Source organism: Manis pentadactyla, chromosome 15 (genome assembly GCF_030020395.1).
Source record: "Manis pentadactyla isolate mManPen7 chromosome 15, mManPen7.hap1, whole genome shotgun sequence".
Classification (NCBI taxonomy): Eukaryota; Metazoa; Chordata; class Mammalia; order Pholidota; family Manidae; genus Manis; species Manis pentadactyla.
The window spans coordinates 44,958,100-44,977,107 of NC_080033.1; the positions used below are offsets into that span (position 1 = coordinate 44,958,100).

Sequence of the window (19,008 nt, forward strand, 5' to 3'; positions counted from 1 at the left end):
GCAGATGGCTTCTACCCACATTGAGCTTTCAAGCCAGTTGTAAAGGAAAGCTATGTAAACAGGAAAACTAGGAACACACATCAACAAACTGATTTAAGGACGCTACCAGGCGCAGCACATATGCAGCTGAATTGTAAGACTAGCAGTGAATACACTGCTTGGACTGTGCAAGGCATGTTCTTTGTCGTCCATCTTCCACACAGCAGCCACAAGGATTTTGTTAAGTCTTACTGCAATTCTTTCTTCTTTTTTTAAATTAAAAAATGTACATTTACAAGTCGGATTTATTGAAGTACAATTTGCTTATAGTAAAATCCACCCTTACAGGTATCCAGTTTGATGAGTTTTCATAGACACATGCAGTTGGGTCACCACCACAATTAAGAGACCATTTTTATTCACCTCCAGAAGTTGCCTTGTACCCTCTGTAGTCAGTCTCTCTCCTACCTTCCCTAGAAACTACTGCTGTGATTTCTGTTCCTCTGGTTTTGTTTTTTCCAGAATACAGAGAGATCTTTTAAATATATGTCAGGTCAAGTTGCCCTGTGTTTCAACCCCCCCAAGGCACTCAGAATGAATCCCAAAGGCCTCTCCATGGCCTCCAGGCCCTGCACAGTGGCTCCCCCTTGTCTCTTTAACCCCATTTTTGCATCACTGTTCCTTCCCTGTGGTCCAGCCTCCCTGGCCTTCTTTTTGCTATTTCTGCTCCAGGGCCTTTGCATCTGCTGTTCTCTCTTTCTCAGATCTTTCCTGACACACGTTCTTATCCCTCATCTCCAACCACTCTCTACTGTTTAGGCCTGATTCCTCCTGTAGAACATATCATTATATGAAATGACTTTGCTTATTCATTTACTTGTTTACCGTCTGTCTTCCTTATCTAGAACTGTAAGGTTCTTAAGGGCAGGGAGCTTGTGGGCCTTACTAAGAGCTCTACTCCTAGAAACTTAGATAGCATCAACACTTGGTTGGTCTTCCAACTGGTATTCATGTGACAAAGAAGTTCGGGAATACTGAGACCTGTCGCCTGAAACCTAAGGAATGGGTTCAAAGAAGAAACAGGCCTTATCCTGTACATACAAAAAAGTGTAGGAGAACTAGCCACAACTCAGAACCAGGTCTCCTTACTGCCATTCCACCATCTACTATCACTTCCCCAAAGTCACTGTCTCCATATCAGCAATAAGGCTGCTTCACTTTCTTATCACTCATGTATTCACTGAATAGCACTTTTAACTTCCTTCAAGAATTTTTCTTGAAGCAAAGTCATTTCATATAGTGATATGTTCTACAGGAGGAATCAGGCTTAAACAGTAGAGAGTGGTTGGAGATGAGGGATAAGAAAGTGTGTCAGGAAAGATCTGAGAAAGAGGGAACAGCAGATACAAAGGCCCTGGAGCAGAAATAGCAAAAAGAAGCATGAGTGTCTGGAACTTAGAGCCCGTGTCTCACCTGCCCTTGCCCTCTGGTGCCCTCTGGCTTGTCCCTCCAGCTCTTCTATGTCCACCCTGGCTGGAGTTCTCCCACATAGCCAGCTAGGTCTCACAAGCCTTCTCTGATCCATGTGAATTTAGAGAGAGGGGGACCCCCAGGACTTTGTCTTTGTTCTGTACTCCTGTCCTGTGGAAGAGCAGCACACATTCCTGGTCTCATAAACCCTGTCAGAATCACAAGAGGAATTCTTACTTCCCCGGGCTCCACACTGGGTGGAGGGTACACGTGGATGCAACATGCACTGTGTCCACAATTCCCCAAGCTGATGTCCCAGTTTTCTTTCTCAATTAGCACTACAGTTCTGAAGGCTTGATTTTGCTATAATTTATTATCTCAGCTGGGGGCAACCAAGGGAGAAGGCAGGGAATTCCTTTGTCACGAGAACATCTGTTTTGCTGGACTGCAAAATTTAAATTGTGAACTCAAGACTTTAGTGGAAGCTTATAGGTCATTTGGTCCTGTTTCCTAATTTTACATGTAAAGATACTAAGTTATAGAGAAGTTAAGGAACTTGTCACCAAACTAAACGAGGACAGTGCTGGGGTAGAACTCAGCCTTCTTTACTCCCAGTCCAGACTTACTTTCACCCTAAAATTTTCTTGAGTTTGGCTTCTATCCCTTTCAGTCCACTGAAACTGCTTTTCAAAGGCTAGTAATAGCCTTAATCACCAAATACCATGGTACTTTCTCAGTCTCCAGTCCCTTCTCAGACTTGTCCTTTGGCAATGCCATGGGACAGGCCCCTTCTCACCACATGGGACTTCCCAAAGAACATTCCCTCTCTGGGTTCCAAATGTGGCAGGTTCTCCTCCTGCTCCACTAACCCTCTGCTCCTCTTACTATTTGGTGCTACTTATGAGTCTACCGAAGGCAGGTTCTCCAGCTTACCTCCACAATGAGGGGGGCTCCTTCCTTGGGACCCCTTCTCCTCTTCATCTATATACCCACCCCAGGGATATTACATCCACTTTCATGGCCTCACCATGCAGGGCAGGTCAGTCCAATTCTCCTCCCAGCCCTGACTTCTCTTCTCTTCTAAATGCCAGAATGACTTCCTAAGGGAACCGCTGAACATGTGAGCAAAACACAAGTTATCCTGCAAGGAATTCATGCTTGTGGTTTGACTTGCCATCTTCTCTCTGCTACCCCTCCCTGCTCCTATGCTTCCTAACTTGATGGCATAACCAAATCCCATCACTCAGGTGCAAAACTGGGAGGACCCCTCTGATCTACTCTCTTCCCCCATGTTCAGCTAGACACAAGGTCTCTTCTATTCTGCCTCTAAAACCTCTCCTCCATCCATTCCTCAACTTTCCCTACCAATTCCCTAGTTCAGACTACAGAAATCTCTCTCTGCTCTTAAGCCTCTTCTCTGGTCTCCCTCTTCAAACTCTCCCTACTTGGCACCCTACTACCCTATTGTGGAGTGCAGAGCACCCAACTATGCACTCCAAGTGTATGTTCCTCAGCACCATGATCAGGGAACCCTATGATCTAGCTCCTCTCTTCCCTTCCCATCACTTCTCATATCCCACAGGCGTTCAACTCTCTGGGCATGTGAGACTGCCCACTAGTCCCGGCATGTTTGAGTTCTGCTTTTGTGCTTTTAGCTCATGTTTCTTCTTCCTGGATGGCCATACCCATTTCATCAGGATGAATTTGGTTATAATGGAGGGAATTTCAGCTCAAATTAGTCTATGTAAAAGAAGGGAGTTATTGGTTCACATGAATGTCAGGTCCATGGAGCCAGCTTCAGAGAGTATTATAATCACTGTCAGATGTATTTCTGGCTTCCTCTCTTTCTCTCTCCCTCTGCTCCCCATTCCCTCCCCCATCCCCCAACCTCTCAAAGCCTCAGTCTCTCCCATAATGAGCAAGCTTCCTTCTTGCAGAGAATAATGCAGATGCGGAAACTTGGCCACACACCTTCAGCCTTTCAGACAAGTGAGGGCCTCGCTGGGACCCCAGATGATGAGCTTCCCTCTCACAGTAACTTCGATTCCAGGGAACTCTGACTGGCCTGGCCTGGGTCACACCCCACCCACTGGGCCCATCACGGAGGCCAGGAGAGTGGGATTTCGTGAATGAACAAGGCCTGAGACACAGGCCCGCTTCTATCTTCAAGCGGCAGGGGGCAGTGGTGGGGGGCCCACTAGAACAACCTGGAATGAGTGAAGCTGGGTGAAGTAAAACATGGGGTGTCCAGAGCTCTCGTTTTTCCACCTAGCTGCCTCAAGGTGTGCATAATCCTGAGCCCTCGTCCAAATTACATTCTGTCATGGCCTGTTCTGTGCCCTCAGGCACTAGCTTGTCTCCTCCAACTGATTCAGTAACTGGGCTCCTTGCCCGTCAGTGTAAGGCCTCACTCTAAGGCATGACTTGAGAAAAAAGTCTGCAATTACCATGTTCATTTCTTTGTTTATGAAGTTATTGCCCGAGTCTCCTGGGCCTGCCTTGCTCACCACTGAACCTCCAACGCAGCCAGAACACCTGACACATAACAGAGGCTAGACAAATCCTGGGTAGGTGAATAAACAAGGGGCTTGAATAGAAGAAAACTAAGCAGTCTTTGGGGCTCCAGCAAAGAGCACAGCTACTTTTTAGTTCTCCCCACTTCACAGGGAAAAAACAAATAAGGCAGGAACTCCCTCACTTTCTTGTCCCACCCCCAAATTTCTCTACTACTCCCATCCTTCCTGCCCTCCTGGCAGTCTCAGGGAAGGAGGTGCACATCCATGTCAAGACCAAGTCACCCTGGTGCGCTCTGCACCCCTTCCCCGCCCACCCTCTTGGGGCTCTGCTCCTTCTACCACTTCCTCTTCCCTACATCTTCAATGTCTCCCTCCACCTGGGCTCTTTATCGCTTCTCAAAGTATCCAAGTCCCTCCATGCTAGCCAATGAGCAAGGAAAACAAAGCCCTTCCTGAACCCTACTCATTCTCTCCCTCCCTCCCTCGGTCTCCTTCCTCCTGTGTCACAGGTTTCTTTACCAGGAGTCTCTGTTCATGGCCTCAACTTCCTCCGTCCATGTACCTAACTCCCATCGCAATTTAGCTTTCCTCCCTCCATTCCACTGCTCTTGTCAAGGTCACCAACAACTTTCCAGACCCAGCAGACACCTGCCAGTCTTCATCTTACTTGACTACTGCAGTCTCTGACTCAACTAACCACTTCCTCACCTTTCTGAAATTCTTTCCTCCCTTGGCTTTCATGGTGCTTCTCTACCTCAGTTGTTTTTCCACCTCTCAGCTCATGCATTCTCAGCTTCCCTCACAGTCTCCTCTTTCTAAATAATTCTCATTTCATGTGTGTGTGTGTGTGTGTCTCCTCACTCAGCCTGGTGAGGTTGCCAACGTCCGTGTCTCTCATTGCCAAGAAGCACCACAAAATTCCAAAGTGACCCTTCTCCTCAGGGGCCTCTTATCTCCTAACCCATAATCCAGCTGCCTGCCAGGGTCTCCACTTGGATGACCTACAGGAATCATCAATATGACCCAAACCAGTCATTGTTTTTCTCCCCAGGCCTTCCCTCTTCCTCATGCCTTTCTCCACCTCAGGGAATGCACTACCATCACACCAGTGGCCTAAACCAGGAATTCTGGACTCACTCTTGTCTACATCCTCAATGCCCTTTCAAATGACCATCAATTAAGTTCAATTTTTACACTGCCCAAATATCTCTTAAATATGTCTCCTTTTCCCACCTCCAGTGCTTTCATTTAGTTCTTAGTCTTTTTACACCTGGATCACAGAAATAACTTTCCCTCTGGTCTCCTAACTTCTGGACCTGACTCCCTGTAATACATAAAGGTGATCTTTCTAAAGTGAAAAACTATCCTGCCACCCATTTCTTTAAAACCCTCTGGTTCTGGAAAGTTCTTATCATAAGAAAAAGAAATCATAATCATGTATGGTGATGGATGTTAACTGGACTTACTGTGGTGATCACTTTGCAATATATATTACAAATATCAAATCATTACACTGTACACTCGAAATGAACAGGTATGTTATGTCAATTATACATAAAAAAAATTCCTCTGGTGGCATCTCATTATATTCAGAGTAAGATCCAAAGCCCTTAGCACAATAGACAAGGTGTTTCATAATCTGAACTCTGTCTCATTCTTTATCCTTTATCTCCTGACATTCTTCTTATATACTGTGCTCTAATCAAACCAAATTATTTTCCATTCCCAGCATGTTCCATGTGGTGACATATCTTAGTACCTTTCTACATGTTGTTCCCTCTGCCTGGCATTCCTTTTCTCTACCTGGCTAACTACCACTCGTTTCAAGACTCAGGCCACATGTCGTTTTCTCTTGGCCAACATCCTTGAGCATCCTGCCTAGAGAAGGTACCCTCTATTCTCCACAGCCTTGTGGCACTTCTTGCTCTGAAGTATAAGCATCTTTTACATGTAGATCCATTTAGGCTGAGTTTCTCAGGGGCAGGGACTGAGATCTTCCTCTCTACCTCTATGATACCATGTGTCTAGCACACAGTAGGGCTCAGTAAGTGCTATGGATGGACAGATGGATTGATGGATGGATAGCTGAAGAATGGACCTCCTCACATCCTGTCTTTCCCAAGTCTTCTCTGAACCACCTGCTTCTACCAAAGCCAGTCTTCAGAAGCAGCTTCTCTCTGTTGCCACCTATCAATGGCCCACACTTCTGAAGAAGGAATAGAAAATGATTTCAGGAGCTGTCCAGATGGTGGTTAGGGAACACTCTGGTATCAGAGTCAATGTGACACATGATGCTGACCATCACCTCTAGCTCCAGAAGGAATCCAGCACCAATCAAGCACTTGCTATTCTCTTAACCACTGACCTCAACCAAGGAGAGTGCCATCCCATTTGCTGATGGGTACTAGGTCCCAGCCTGCATCTCTCCATTGCCCACACTCTCAGTGGTCTAGTAAGAGCTGTGTGGAGTTAGAATGGAAAAGACATACGTTTAAAATTAAACACATCATAGTCTGAATACATTGTGGTCACTTATTAAGCTGTGTGGCCTTCAGCAAGCCGCCTAACTTCTCCAAGTTCAATTCCTCATCTGTAAGATGGAGCTGATGACTCTTATTTCCTCATAGGATGATGTGATAGATTGGACTGAAAATGATAAACACAGCCTATGATCATCAAAAGCTTCCAATGTCATTATTCTAGCTCATGTAGAAATGAGTTTGCATTACTTGTGAATGTCATTTCTTTCTATTTTCTTCAACTAAGATTTATTAAGCACCTCCTTGGTGCCAAACATTAGGCTTAGTACTGTATTATGAGAAAAATAAGTCACTCTGTAAAGTCCTCATAGAGAAGGGGCACCCAGACTAGCAAGGGAGACAGATATATAAACACCTAATTCATTTACAATGTATAATAAATATCAGTGTTCTGGAAGCCTGTGACTTTTTACATGCTGTTCATGTAAAGGAGGCAAGTGACCCAAGGCTGATTTGGCAGTATGGGGAAGCTGTCCCCATAAATAACAATTTTCCACAGAAAACCAAGCTGTTAACTAAGACATAGAAAATCCACAGTAAATCTTGGTCATGGCGTCTTATCCTTATATATTAACCCCCCTTTCTTTTGTCTCCATTCTTGGTTGAGAAATCAAGTGAGCAGGGGTACAAATTGCCTATTAGCCTTGAAGGATTTTTTAATTTTTTTGGTGCTATGAAAAGCACAATGTTTTTCCTCTTCTCTGTAAAGAAAATGAGAACTAAAGATGGCTCAGCAGATAAAAGACGTGGGCGGTAAATAACTCCCACTCTTCCCCCCACTGCATTTCAGCTTCTAGGTTTCTCTTTGCATTTTCTTTATCTTCCAGCTGGAAACCTGAAAGAGGCCTGAGAAATTCAACAGTGAAAGCCCATATCCTAGTTAAGAGATGAACCAACTGGGACTTAGGGGCTAAATGACTTGCCCAAAGTCAAATTAGAGAATGAATCCAAATTGAGACACTGTTCTCCTGACCCTCCCCTCCTTTTCCTGTTCTGCAAATTTCCCAACTCCCTGGATCTTAGGCACCTGAACCCAGGCAAGTTCCTTCCTGTGAAGCTATCCCTGGTGGAAGCCAGGTCTGTCTCCATTTCTAAGAATCCTGAAAGCCATGTACCAACCACTTCTCCTAACATGTCACTTGGGCTTAGTACTGTATTATGAGAAAAATATGTCTCTAACATGTCACTGGGTCTCTCCTCCCAGGAACATCCTGTTTTCTTACTAACAGGATACTTTCAGATCCTCTCTTTGGTTTGAGAACCACGTCTGCATGAGAAGTTTGGTTAGATGCCTGTCAGGACTGTGACTCTCCTGGCTGACAAAGCTTTGTGGTTGAGGTTGCTGTTATGCAGTTATCTTGGCTTTAAAAGAACTTTCATGGGTACCCCCTACTCTTGCGGGATGGAACCATAATTGATGCTTTTATGTTTAGAATCCTGCATCAAAGACCTCAAGACCCTGAAAATGAAGGTAATTTCCAATTTCATAGACCACTTAGAACAGGAAAGGAGCTGGGGGGTAGCTCTGGTGCAACTCTTTCAGGAAACAGAGTCCCAGATGGGCAGGGGCAGAGCTACTTGTCTTGACTCCTGGTCCAGTGCTCTTTCCCACTCTTTGTAATATCACTCTGGCCTCTTGGGCTGAAGCAGCTGCACCATCAGCAATGTCCCATCAGTTACAGTAACATGGTTTGTGACATAACCGGTGCTGCAGAGCAGGTAATGGGAAGAAGCCGTGAGCATGAAACACAGTGCCCCGGTTCAGGATGTCATGGGAGCCAAGGCCCACACACTGGAGAATTCCGTAAGGAAAGGGAACGCCCACTAATCCGTCAAAGAAATACAAACTGCAGCTAACATTTGTATAATGATTTCTATAAAACTGTTGTTAAGGGCATTTTATATACTACATCATAATGCTTACAACCATCCTGTTAGGTAGTTATTTTTATTATCAGCCCCATTGTACAGGCAAAGGAACTGAGGCACAAAAAATTAACTTGTTTACGGTCACATATTTAGTTAGCGGTACAGCCAATATTTGAAGTCAGGCAGCCTGGTTACACAGTCCATGCTCTTAATCACCCCTCCATTTTAGAGAAATATACTTCTCTAAATATGAAACCACATATTTATTTGAACCAGTAGCAGGCCACTGCTCCTTCCTCTCCTCCCCCCCATACTAATGACTGATTTGTTGGTTTCTTTTCTCATCAGTATTGTGCAAAAATGAGAGGCACAGAACAAAATAAGGATGTGATGCAAATTTGAACAAATATTTAGAACACAATTCATTTGAACACTTTCAAACTTTTTATGATGATGCAATCAACAAGAAAGTGAGGTGGACTGCCCTTCCCATAGCATCTGCTGCTTTTAAACCCATGGGTGCATGTGTGTACCCACATATACACATATATTTTTTTCTCCTTTCAAAATCAAAAGTTGTTCTTTGCTATGCCAAATTGGGGGTAACCCTTTCCAAAATATTTTTTTCAGTTTGAAATCATCCCCTCATCAGCTCATCTACTGTCTTTCAGATCAAGATGTGCTCTGGTGATAATGGTCTGTCTAGTTTTCTAAGAAATGAGAGATGGAAAACACTCTGGAAGACAGGGAACCAAGTTCCTGCATCCAGACAGACTGAGCACATGTCAGAAAAACAGGATCTTATTCTACTTATATTACATCTCCAGTGTTAACAGAGATAGGCTACTGTGAGCAGCTGAAAGCCATGAGTGCGCCTGCCTTAGCTTTTAGCATATGTGACGTGTTAAGTGCAATATAAGCCAGGGAGTTCCAAGTGCTAAGGGAACAGGGCAGTGCTCTGATTCTGGGCACTGTAAATCTACTCTAGACCATGCAGAAAGGACAGAAATTCTGGGTTCTTTGGAAGCCATGTCAAGTCCACATGAAGTTTCATCCATTTAATCTAATTGGCAACAATCCTTTCAATGAGCAGAAAGGGTCTATTTCAGAATCCAACAGGTAAATGAAGTTCAAGAATTCCACAGCTGATTCCTGAGGAGATCAGGTGGACTGTTTGCTGTTCTTCTGGCAGGAAGGTCTGCTGGTATTTACAGCTCACTGAACAGTAAGGAGGGAGAGAATACCATCCATCAGCAAAGGAGAGTTCATCTGCTACTTGATCTGACATTCTTCTGTTTGCACTCACAGTCTCCAGAGAGCAAGGTGCATCCATTTAAATACACATGGAGACAGGAAGGGGGTGGGGAGGAGCAGCCGAAGCGATGACTGCAGAAATAACAAGTGTACAAATCTAGAACAGTAGTCCTCAATAGAGCGCTGCCTCAACACTGAACCCTTTGGGGATGTGCGGGACATGCCCTTTAGATGGCTGCACTTTTGACAGAGTAATGGCTCCAAGTTGCCATTCACCTCTACACAAGCCACTCAGTAGGTGCTGAGTAGTGGTGTGTTGAATGAACACAGGCTTATCCTGAACCTAAGCCAAACAGTAAACACCCTAATTACAAGGTGAGGGTCAGACGGTAGGAGGACACCACCAGCTTTCGGCAGTAGGTGATGTCTTAAGACTGCCTTCCCTGACACGCTGGGGGTCTGTGGCTGGAATCTCCCACTGTAAGGGTTGGGATATTTGTATGAACAGTTCGCCTCTTCACTGGGCAAATCCTTAAATTTGTTGTATGGGCAACCTTGGGAATGAATGCACACTCAGAGTGCTCCATTTTACTGTGTTCATTTATATAATGTCTACCAGCTAGCAAGTCATGCCTCACTGTCACCTTCAAACTGTCTTATCTTCCTAAAAATCCACTTCATGCTCCAGCAACAGTTAGCCTGAATGCGACATCACAGAAAACTCAACACCTCAAATGAGGGCCAACTGTGGTACCCGTAGCAACTCCACAGTTCATTTTACATTTTCATCAGGTAGATGGTCCAAGCAGTTGTCACTATTTGTTCAGAACAGGAAGTCACTCAAAGCGATATTCTGTTGATTTCATATTTCATTAAGAGATTTCTATGTAAGGGTTTTAGTAATTAAAATAAGCACTTCCTTTTAAAATTCTGATTAGTCTTAATAAAAGGGTCCCTTTGATTGACTGCAATAATGATGAAGCTGAATCACAGGTAAGGTCTTGACCTCCTAACAAGCAAAATTATTTAAAATGCCACACAAAAAAAAAAGTTATACTCATGGTATGTGTAAAATTATATTTCTGCTATCTCAATGATCACTGTTTCTTAGTGCTGAAATATTTTGGATAGTCTGACACAGCTCCCAAACACTAGTTCATAATCACATACACAAAGAAAAAAAACCTTAGCAAGCTATGTCCAAGTGAAATTTTTAATAAAGAATTAAGAATCAGGCTTTTAAAATGACAGTGTAATCTCTTAAATTCATCTCTTAAGTGGATGGATGCAAATTTCTCATTACAATATGTATCAAGCAAAAGAATTTCAAAGGTCAGTCTCTCTGTAATGTTCCTAGGCTGATGTGGGTGTTAACACTGTTCTAAGCAGCATCTGCCAGCCAGTCCTTTATCATGTAACTTCAGTTACTACAGGCATATATGGAAGCTTATTCCTTCTTTTAATCAGCAAGCTACATCATGGGTGAAAATATAGGCTAAATGGAATGGCTCTTTGCTCTTCTGGAGATGGTCTGGAGATGTCTGAATATCAATACCCTTCCTCTCCAACCAACAGGCTGCCCATTTAAACCCCAGTCCTCATTAGGCTCACCCACAGAGAATTAGTTTAATCTGCCCATGTGAAATAAAACAGCATCCAAATTAACTCAAATGTATGGCCTGATAGGTTGGTCACCAATTGTATAACATGGGCAAGTCTGAAATTGCTTTCTGTAAATGCTGCCTGGATTGGCAGGCCCAGCCCCACCTGACTCCAGTGACTCTTGGTCAAATGGGGATGGGGAAAATCATCTCTGCAAGGGAGGACTCAAAAGAATTTGTCACCATGATACAGTGACACCAATCCCACATTTTGTGGTTAATAAAACAAGTCCTGCAACCAGCTTGGCACAAGGCCCTGATCTATTTCAAGCCAAGCTAGAGGGCCCACAGGAAAAGCTGCCATTCATGAGTGCTTCAGGAAGACAGGATACCAGGGTCCCTCGCAGTAAAACTGGATGGGCCAGAAATCATTCTGATTGACCTTTTGAGCACACCTAGCCTATTTCTTAAAGATTTGGTGTATTAAAAAAAATTAATAGTTTTACCTGATATTTTTTCCCCCAAAGGTATTATTCTATGGACACGAGAGAAGAGAATTCAGGGAAGAAAGAAATGCTCAGATATCTCAAACATCAAACACTTGATTTCTCCCCCTTCAATTCAGTGTAACCAAATATGAGACACACAAGACTTCCCTGGAAAGTCTACATACAGCCTTCACTTAAGATTTCCTGCCCCAGTACATAACGAGGAATTTTCATTCTAAAACGGCACACCTATTACCTTGGAGCTGGGTTGTCTTTGAGTAAGAAAAAGGTGACTTACACTTTGGGGGATTCGGTATTATTTTTAAACATCTTATTCAATCAACCTAATTTATGGGGCATGTTCAGAAAAAGCAGGTAAGGAGGTGGTTTGGCGAATGCAAAGTTAATTTGCAGACTCCAGCATACCACCCCGCAACTCCACGCCTCCGCGGGGCGTTTCCGAATTCCTTCGGCCTCCTCCGAAGAGGCTCGGCTCTCTCCGCTGGGGCTCAAACTCGGCTCCGAACACTGCCGAGTCTCTTCGAGCGGAGCGCCCAGCCCTTGACGAGCCGAGCCGAGCGCCATCGAACTGAGCCCCATCGACTTTTCCGGCCTCGGCTGGGCGCTGTCCACCACTCTCAACGCCTGAAACCTCACCCAGTTCCAGTGGCCGGAGCTTCTACCGGGCTCCGAGCCCAACACTGCAGATTATAGACTTGTGAAGTTTTGAAACGTCCCCCTTGTGGAGAAAGGGGTGGCGCTGCTTGCATTTACCGACCTGCAAGGGCTCCAGGCAAATGCAACATGCACCTTGTTGCAAAGAGCAATTCCCCAGGCCCCTCCTCCCCATCCATTCGGGTGGCACAAGCTCCAGAGAAGCCTTAGGCCAAATTACCCGTGGCTCAGAGGGGTGCGGCGAGCCGAAGGAACCTCTGCAATGAAAGCCCCAGAGACCTCTCGAACAAATATAAGAACATGTTAAGCAGGCGAGGGAAATTGTCTCCGAGTCACTATTCCCTACCATCATGGCGCCGCCTAGAACCCGCTTGTCATGCCTGTTACACATGCAAGATTTTTTGCATCTTGGTTCTGAAACCGCAAGCATGCTTCGTCTCCCACCCACCTTTCCGCGAAAGAGGTTTTTATTTTCCATTGTTTTCCTGAGGGATGCAATTACTTCGGCTATTCTGTCAAGTTGAAAAATAATCATTTTTGTTTACTGCACAGCAACCCCTAATTAGGAGCTGTGTGTGCACGAAGGTGTCACAGCAAAGCGACGTGCAATGCTCGCTAAATGGCCTTAACGAACTCCTCCGTCCCGAACTGACAGGTCAACGGAAGCAGCAGGGCCAGGAGGCCCTGAGGGCGCACACCCCTTCACTGCAGGCCACCCCCACCCCAAGCAAAGCTGCCTGTGGGCTTACCAGGAACTGCCAAGTGGATGGGAGTGGGAAGGAGGGGCGAGGTTCCTTATTGAGAAAGTGTGGAAGGGAAGGAATATCCCATTTTGTTTTAATTTTCAACCATCACTCAAATCCACCCCCAGTTAATTAGGAGGGGAAACTGATATCTAAGGCAGAAGGGGGCGGCAGCAAGTGGGGCCTGAAATCCGCACTGTGGATACATTACATGGAACAAGGCCTATGCAGAGTGTAAATAAATACATTGATAAAGGCCACAGAGCAAACGAAAATTGCTAGTGTCAGGAGACCAAACGCTGGGAGGGTGGGGGAAGAAGGGGGGCAGTAGGGATGGGCATTCAGCCTCACAACCAGTGTCCCCCTTCCACCTCTGCCTTGGATACAGCTGTGCCAGTTACATCCATTTGGAAACCCACCCATCCTTACCACATGCCCCTTCCCAAAACCCTCGTCCTTTTTTTTTTTTTTTTGGTGGGGGGTGGGAGGGGGAAGGCAGAAACACAGCCTCCAATTCAGCACTAAATCCATGAACAGCAGACACTTGATCCTCCACCCCAGTCTAGGGCTGGGTCCCCTCCATGTTTTAGCCAAGTTCAAAATCACTGCCCCAGAAGAAGGGCAGGGGGAGGTGAATTACGGATGTGGAAGGAGGAGGAGAGAGAGGGAGGGATAAAATGCAACAGAGACAAACCGAAATGGAGACAGTAATACACACAAAACACCCAACGAGCAAGAGTAATGATCATAATCATGCCAATAGTGTGATGTTCTGATCAATATGGCGGACACTGTCATTCATACAACTACAGGCGCTCCCCTCCCCCCCGCCCCGCAATAAAAAGAGCACCCACCACGGGAGTTGGGGTGGAGGACCCAGAACCAACGTAGGCCGTGGGGGAGGGGAGTCAAGTCCAGGTCTGTGTGTGTGTGTGTGCGCGTGCACGAATTAAAAACGGGCCTGGAGAGCAATGTGGAGTGAGCAAGGTAACACAAATGATAAAAAATTATTCTTAATAAAAGTACAAATTCCAATGCCACAGGGACTTACTTCATTTGCTTCACAATGGTGCTTTTTCCTGATTCTCCAGCCCCTGTTGGGACAGACAGGGGGGAAAAACTGGTGAGTGTCAGTTTAGGGGAATAGAGGGAGCAGGGGACTAAGGCATGCATGGGGGTGGGCGATCCTAGGCACAAGCTGGTGCCAACTGGGGATCAGGTTGCCATGGGCGCGAGAGGGGTGAGGTTGCTGGAGAAGGTGGGTACGGAGGGGCCAGGGTCGGGGGAAAAGGGGAGCAGCCCTGATCCTTACCCAGTAGGAGTAATTTCACGTCTTTGGCGGCGCTGATGCCATCCTCTTTGAGGTTTTTCTCAATCGCCTTGCTCCGCTCGAGGGCGGCTCTCTCCTCTGCGCTCAGAGTACATCCCATGGTGGCCCCTTCCCTGCCACAGCCCGCACGACTCGGCTGGCACGGCTCCCCGGCTCGGCGCGCCCCCCACCCCCCCAAAGAGCAGAGCCTGGGCTTGAAGGGGAAAAATCACGATATCTTCCTCTTGGCTGAAAACAAAAATGTCGGTAAAACAGAGCCCCCCCAAAAGACAGCCGCTAACAAGATTCCAGCAGCTGAGGCTCGCGGCAGCTAGCGGGGCTCTGGGGGTGTCGAGGCGAGGGCGGCCAGGGTCTGGGGCTTCGGAGCCGAGGGAAGAGGTGCCCGCGGTCCGAGGAGTCGCGGGCTGCAGGCACTGAGGCTTGTGCACGACCCAAAATAAATAAAATAATAGTCGAGGCAGGAGCCGCAGCCAGAGCCGGCGGAGGGTGGGGTGCGGAGGGAGTGAGTTAGGGGCGCTGCTAGAGCATGTGCATCGCGGGTCCTCCGCCGTCGGTGCGTCCGCGGCGCCTTCACCGACCCCCGCGCGCTGGGCAGGGATGGGCAGGGGGCCGGGCCGGGGGGCAGGTCTCTAGCGGGAGGCGGTGTCGCTCGCTCCCAGAGTTCGCATCGCACGGTGGAGCCTACGGGAGAGAGAGGGAGAGCGCGAGGGAGCCGCGGGCAGCCAGGAGCTCGAGTGGGGGGAGAGAGAGGGAGAGAGAGGCTGGGAGGGAGGGGAGAAAAAAATGAAGGGAGAGCCAGCCAGCGAGAGCGCGCTCCACGGCCCGGGCGGGGGAGGGGGCGAGCGTAGCGCGCCGAGTGCGCCAGCGGCTCTGCGCACCCAGCACCGCCGACCGCTCGCTGACGTAAGCAGGGCCGCGCGCTGGGCCCCCGGGGCGGGGAGGGGCGGGGACGGGGGCGGCGCGCGCACCCGGATCCGCGGCAGCCGGCGGGGGCGCGCGCGCAGCGCGGCCTCCCCTCACCAGAGCACGCATCCGCGGCTTCCCGGGGTGGGCGATTGCGGGACCTGGTGGGGGCCTGGCGGGGGCGGGGCGGCGCCTGTGGCCGGTCGCGCGCCGGGGTGCCCCTCCCCGCCCCTGCCCCCGCGCAGCGCGCGAGCTGCGCGCCTCCTTGTCAATGGAAGCGCGGGATGGGCTGCCCTCGCAGTCATCAGGTGGGTCCCCCAGCCCGGGCCCCGAGCCGCCACTTGAGCTCGCCGGCCCCCACTCCGTCTTGAGTCCAGCCTCTCGCCTTCTCGGTTGCTCTCCTGCGGCTGGGGCCGTAGCAGCCGAGGCCAAGTGACCTCAGCAAACGCGAGGAAACCGTGGGTCTGAGTAAAACCTACGTTTTCGGTATCAGCCTCGGACCTGGAGGCAGATTCGGAGTTTTCGCTTCCTGTGTCCCACAAGCATTTATTGAGCACCTAGTATGTGAGAGAGGATGCTGTGAGTAGAGGAACCCAGAAATGGTGGACCAAGCCAGGGCCTGTTCTCAAGGAGCCTCTCTGCCCTCCCTTGCCGTCGCGGACTGCTCCAAGAGTCCCGGCCTTAGGTATCAGCGCAGGAGACGCCTTGAACTTCTACACTTACTCCCTCAACATAACTAAACGTTTTTGCTCACTGTGGACGGTTTAGCTTGGATGAGGTCGTTGCACTGAATTCTCTTGTCCTGGCCTTTTCCCCAAACACAAATACATAAAATGAGTTTTGAATAGATTTTTAGTTAGAGAACCGATTTCCTTCCTTTTTTCATTTTTTATAACGCTTTTTCTTCATCTGTTTTTTAAACAAGACCCAGAAATCCCGGTCAGTTACTCAGTGTACTGCTAATCAAATACTGAGGAAACATGCACATATTGCCAAAGATCAGGCATGTTTCTGGGTGGTCTCCGAGATTTTAAAGAAATTAGTTCTCACTGCACAAAGTGGTTTTACAATCGGTTCCAGCAGACAGCCCCAGGGGCCCTCCTAGAGAAAGGGGCCAATAGGAAAGGTTGTATGGGGATAGGAGAGGCAAGCGGCCAGGAGAAAATGCTTTTCCTAACAGTTGGGCATTTCTGTGGCTCTGAAAGCAAATTTGTTTCAACAATAGAAAAAAACATCCATGTTTTGGAAATTTTACCCAACATAAACATACATTTGCAATGGGGGGGTGAAAAAACAGTAAAGGCCCACCCAGAAGAAAACTTATTTTTTTCCCTGGAGTTTTAAAAATGTATTTCTCAGTATGGGTTTGTCTCATTCTACAAATAGCTACGTCAAAAGTTGTATGTAACATAGTTCGAGTATTTAAATTTGAATCACATTTACCTATTCTAGGAAACCGATAAAGGACTCAAATAATTGTTTAATAAAGTAAATAACTTCTTCCCTACCTCCCCCACCCCACCCCATTCTTTTGTGTGTGTGTTGAGTAGGGGAGCGTAGGGGATAAATCTGGTTTGCTTAAAATCAGGGTGTCACTAAAAATCAGCCTTTCAGATTCAAAACAGAGCTTATGTGTCCAATATTCTTTTTTTTAATTATTTTTGTTTTATTTTTTATTTTGGTATCATTAATCTACAATTACAGAAAGAACATTATGTTTACTAGGCTCCCCCCTTCACCAAGTCCCCCCCACATACCCCTTCACAGTCACTATCCATCTGTGTAGTAAGATGCTGTAAAATCACTACTTGTCTTCTCTGTGTTGCACAGCCCTCCCCGTGTCCCCCAAGCACTATAGGTGTCCAATATTCTTACAGAATTTGTTATTTCCTCTAAAGGTTGCTGGAATGATTAATGCACGTCTATCAGATACAGGGAAAAAAATTCAGCAACTTCACCCAGATTCTGCTATCCCTACAAGACTGAAGACAAAGACTGCAAGACTTAAGAGGTAAGAATATAACCATTTATTTGCAGATGGTGGGTCATACTTTACATCTTAATGCTCCTCATATCAAAATTTTAAATTTAAGATCTTAGGCTCTTGGGGGCATTGTGGCTTGTATGGTTGAATCAAACTATCCTTGATTTTAGAGATATTTATTCCTTCTTAGTATCATGTATGGTGAAGGCACAAAACTGTGTTTTGTACTTTTCTCTGCTCACTTAGTACATATTAAGCACCTACTTACCATGAAGGGGTGGGGTAATGTTCTAGGCACTGTAGATATTGTATTTCAGGTTTGTCTATTCTGTTTTCTCTTTCTGGGTTACTTTGCATCTTTATAGCTGGGCTTCATGGAAGACGAATAATAATCTGCTTCATCTGTATGGTACTTTAGAGTTTATGGAGCACTTTTATGAAAATTATCTCATGTGATCCTGCCACATAAACCCCAGTTAGGCATTGTGGTGAGGGGAACATCATGGCTGAGTGGAAAGAGTCGGGACCATGAATCCGGATCAGCCTGGGTACCCATTTTACAACTGAGAAAACTGAGCCTCTAAGGATTTGAACAACTTGATCAAGAACATGCAGTCATTAAGTAATAAACCAGGGTTCATTTTACAGGTTTGTAGACTATTTGAGAAATGGCATATTGTATAAATATATGAAGCGTGCTTCCCAAACTCACAGAAAGCTCACAGCCCCAGAACCTAATGGTATCCTGGTCCCCCACAAAGGAAGTGAGGATGAGAGCATATGAGTCTTCTGTGAGTTATTAGTAATTAGATAATACCATAATTACTTAATTTTTCTACAGTTAATTCCTGTGGGAATGGGGAAATTACAATTCACCATTGAGAGTGATCATGGACAGATTTCATTTGGTTTTATTTCTTACGAGCCACAGAATTATATTTCTCTGATTATTGCTGTTGGCCAGAGAATGTTGCTCGTTTACCCCACCCTCAGTCCACATTCCCGCTTGCCATACACAGTGTTCAGCATATTTTTAATTTTATAAATAGGTAATTAGAATGTTATATATACTCTCTAAAAGGAACAACAGTGAAAGCCTGCATTAAATTGCTTTTTTACTACATATGGCTCCTGATTCTGGAGGACAGAGCTTTTAGGTATATGCATGATCTCCCAGTTCTGCCGTACAGAATGTGGGCTCTAATCAGATGAACTGAATTTCCTTATTTTCTCCCTTTTGTGATCACTTTAATTAAATATGCATGTATTGACAATCTACTGTGTTTAATATATTGATTTAGACTCAAAGGGAGGTTTAGATATGAGCTTGAATTCTTGAAATATTGAAAACCCTGGAATGTTTTCTCAAAGCCATTCATGTCAGAATCAACTGGGGTGATTGTTAAAAATTCAGTTACCCACCTTTATTTCTACCAAGTCACTCTTCTGTAGCCTCCATTGATAGCCACTCCCCAAGTGATTTTTCTGTATACACTGTGCTAAGTCTTACACAGAATCTGTATGTGCTAATTAATTCTGCTAGAAGCTTACTTTCTTAGAGTCCAAATATCTCACATATTTCTGAATTCAACTTTTCTTTATGTTGACTAGTTTTTTGTATTTCTGTCAAATGAAAAAACTATGAAAATTACTATT

General features: G+C 46.1%; 1 protein-coding gene across 4 annotated transcripts in view; it reads right to left on the reverse strand.

Moving 5' to 3' along the window:
* The window catches only part of GNAO1 (G protein subunit alpha o1), a 164,460-nt gene extending 149,085 nt beyond the window's left edge, over positions 1 to 15,375 (reverse strand). For 2 of the 4 annotated variants that reach the window (XM_057493401.1, XM_057493400.1), the window contains exons 1-2: positions 14,448 to 15,369; positions 14,187 to 14,229 (exon numbers count right to left, since the gene is read on the reverse strand). In XM_057493401.1, coding sequence (XP_057349384.1) covers positions 14,187 to 14,229; positions 14,448 to 14,565 — 161 coding nt within the window. In that variant the 5' untranslated portion in view covers positions 14,566 to 15,369. Of the gene's footprint in view, positions 1 to 14,186; positions 14,230 to 14,447 lie in introns of all 4 variants that reach the window. The other 2 variants (XM_057493402.1, XM_036881010.2) reach the window with 2 other exon arrangements.
* Positions 15,376 to 19,008: the final 3,633 nt, after the last annotated feature.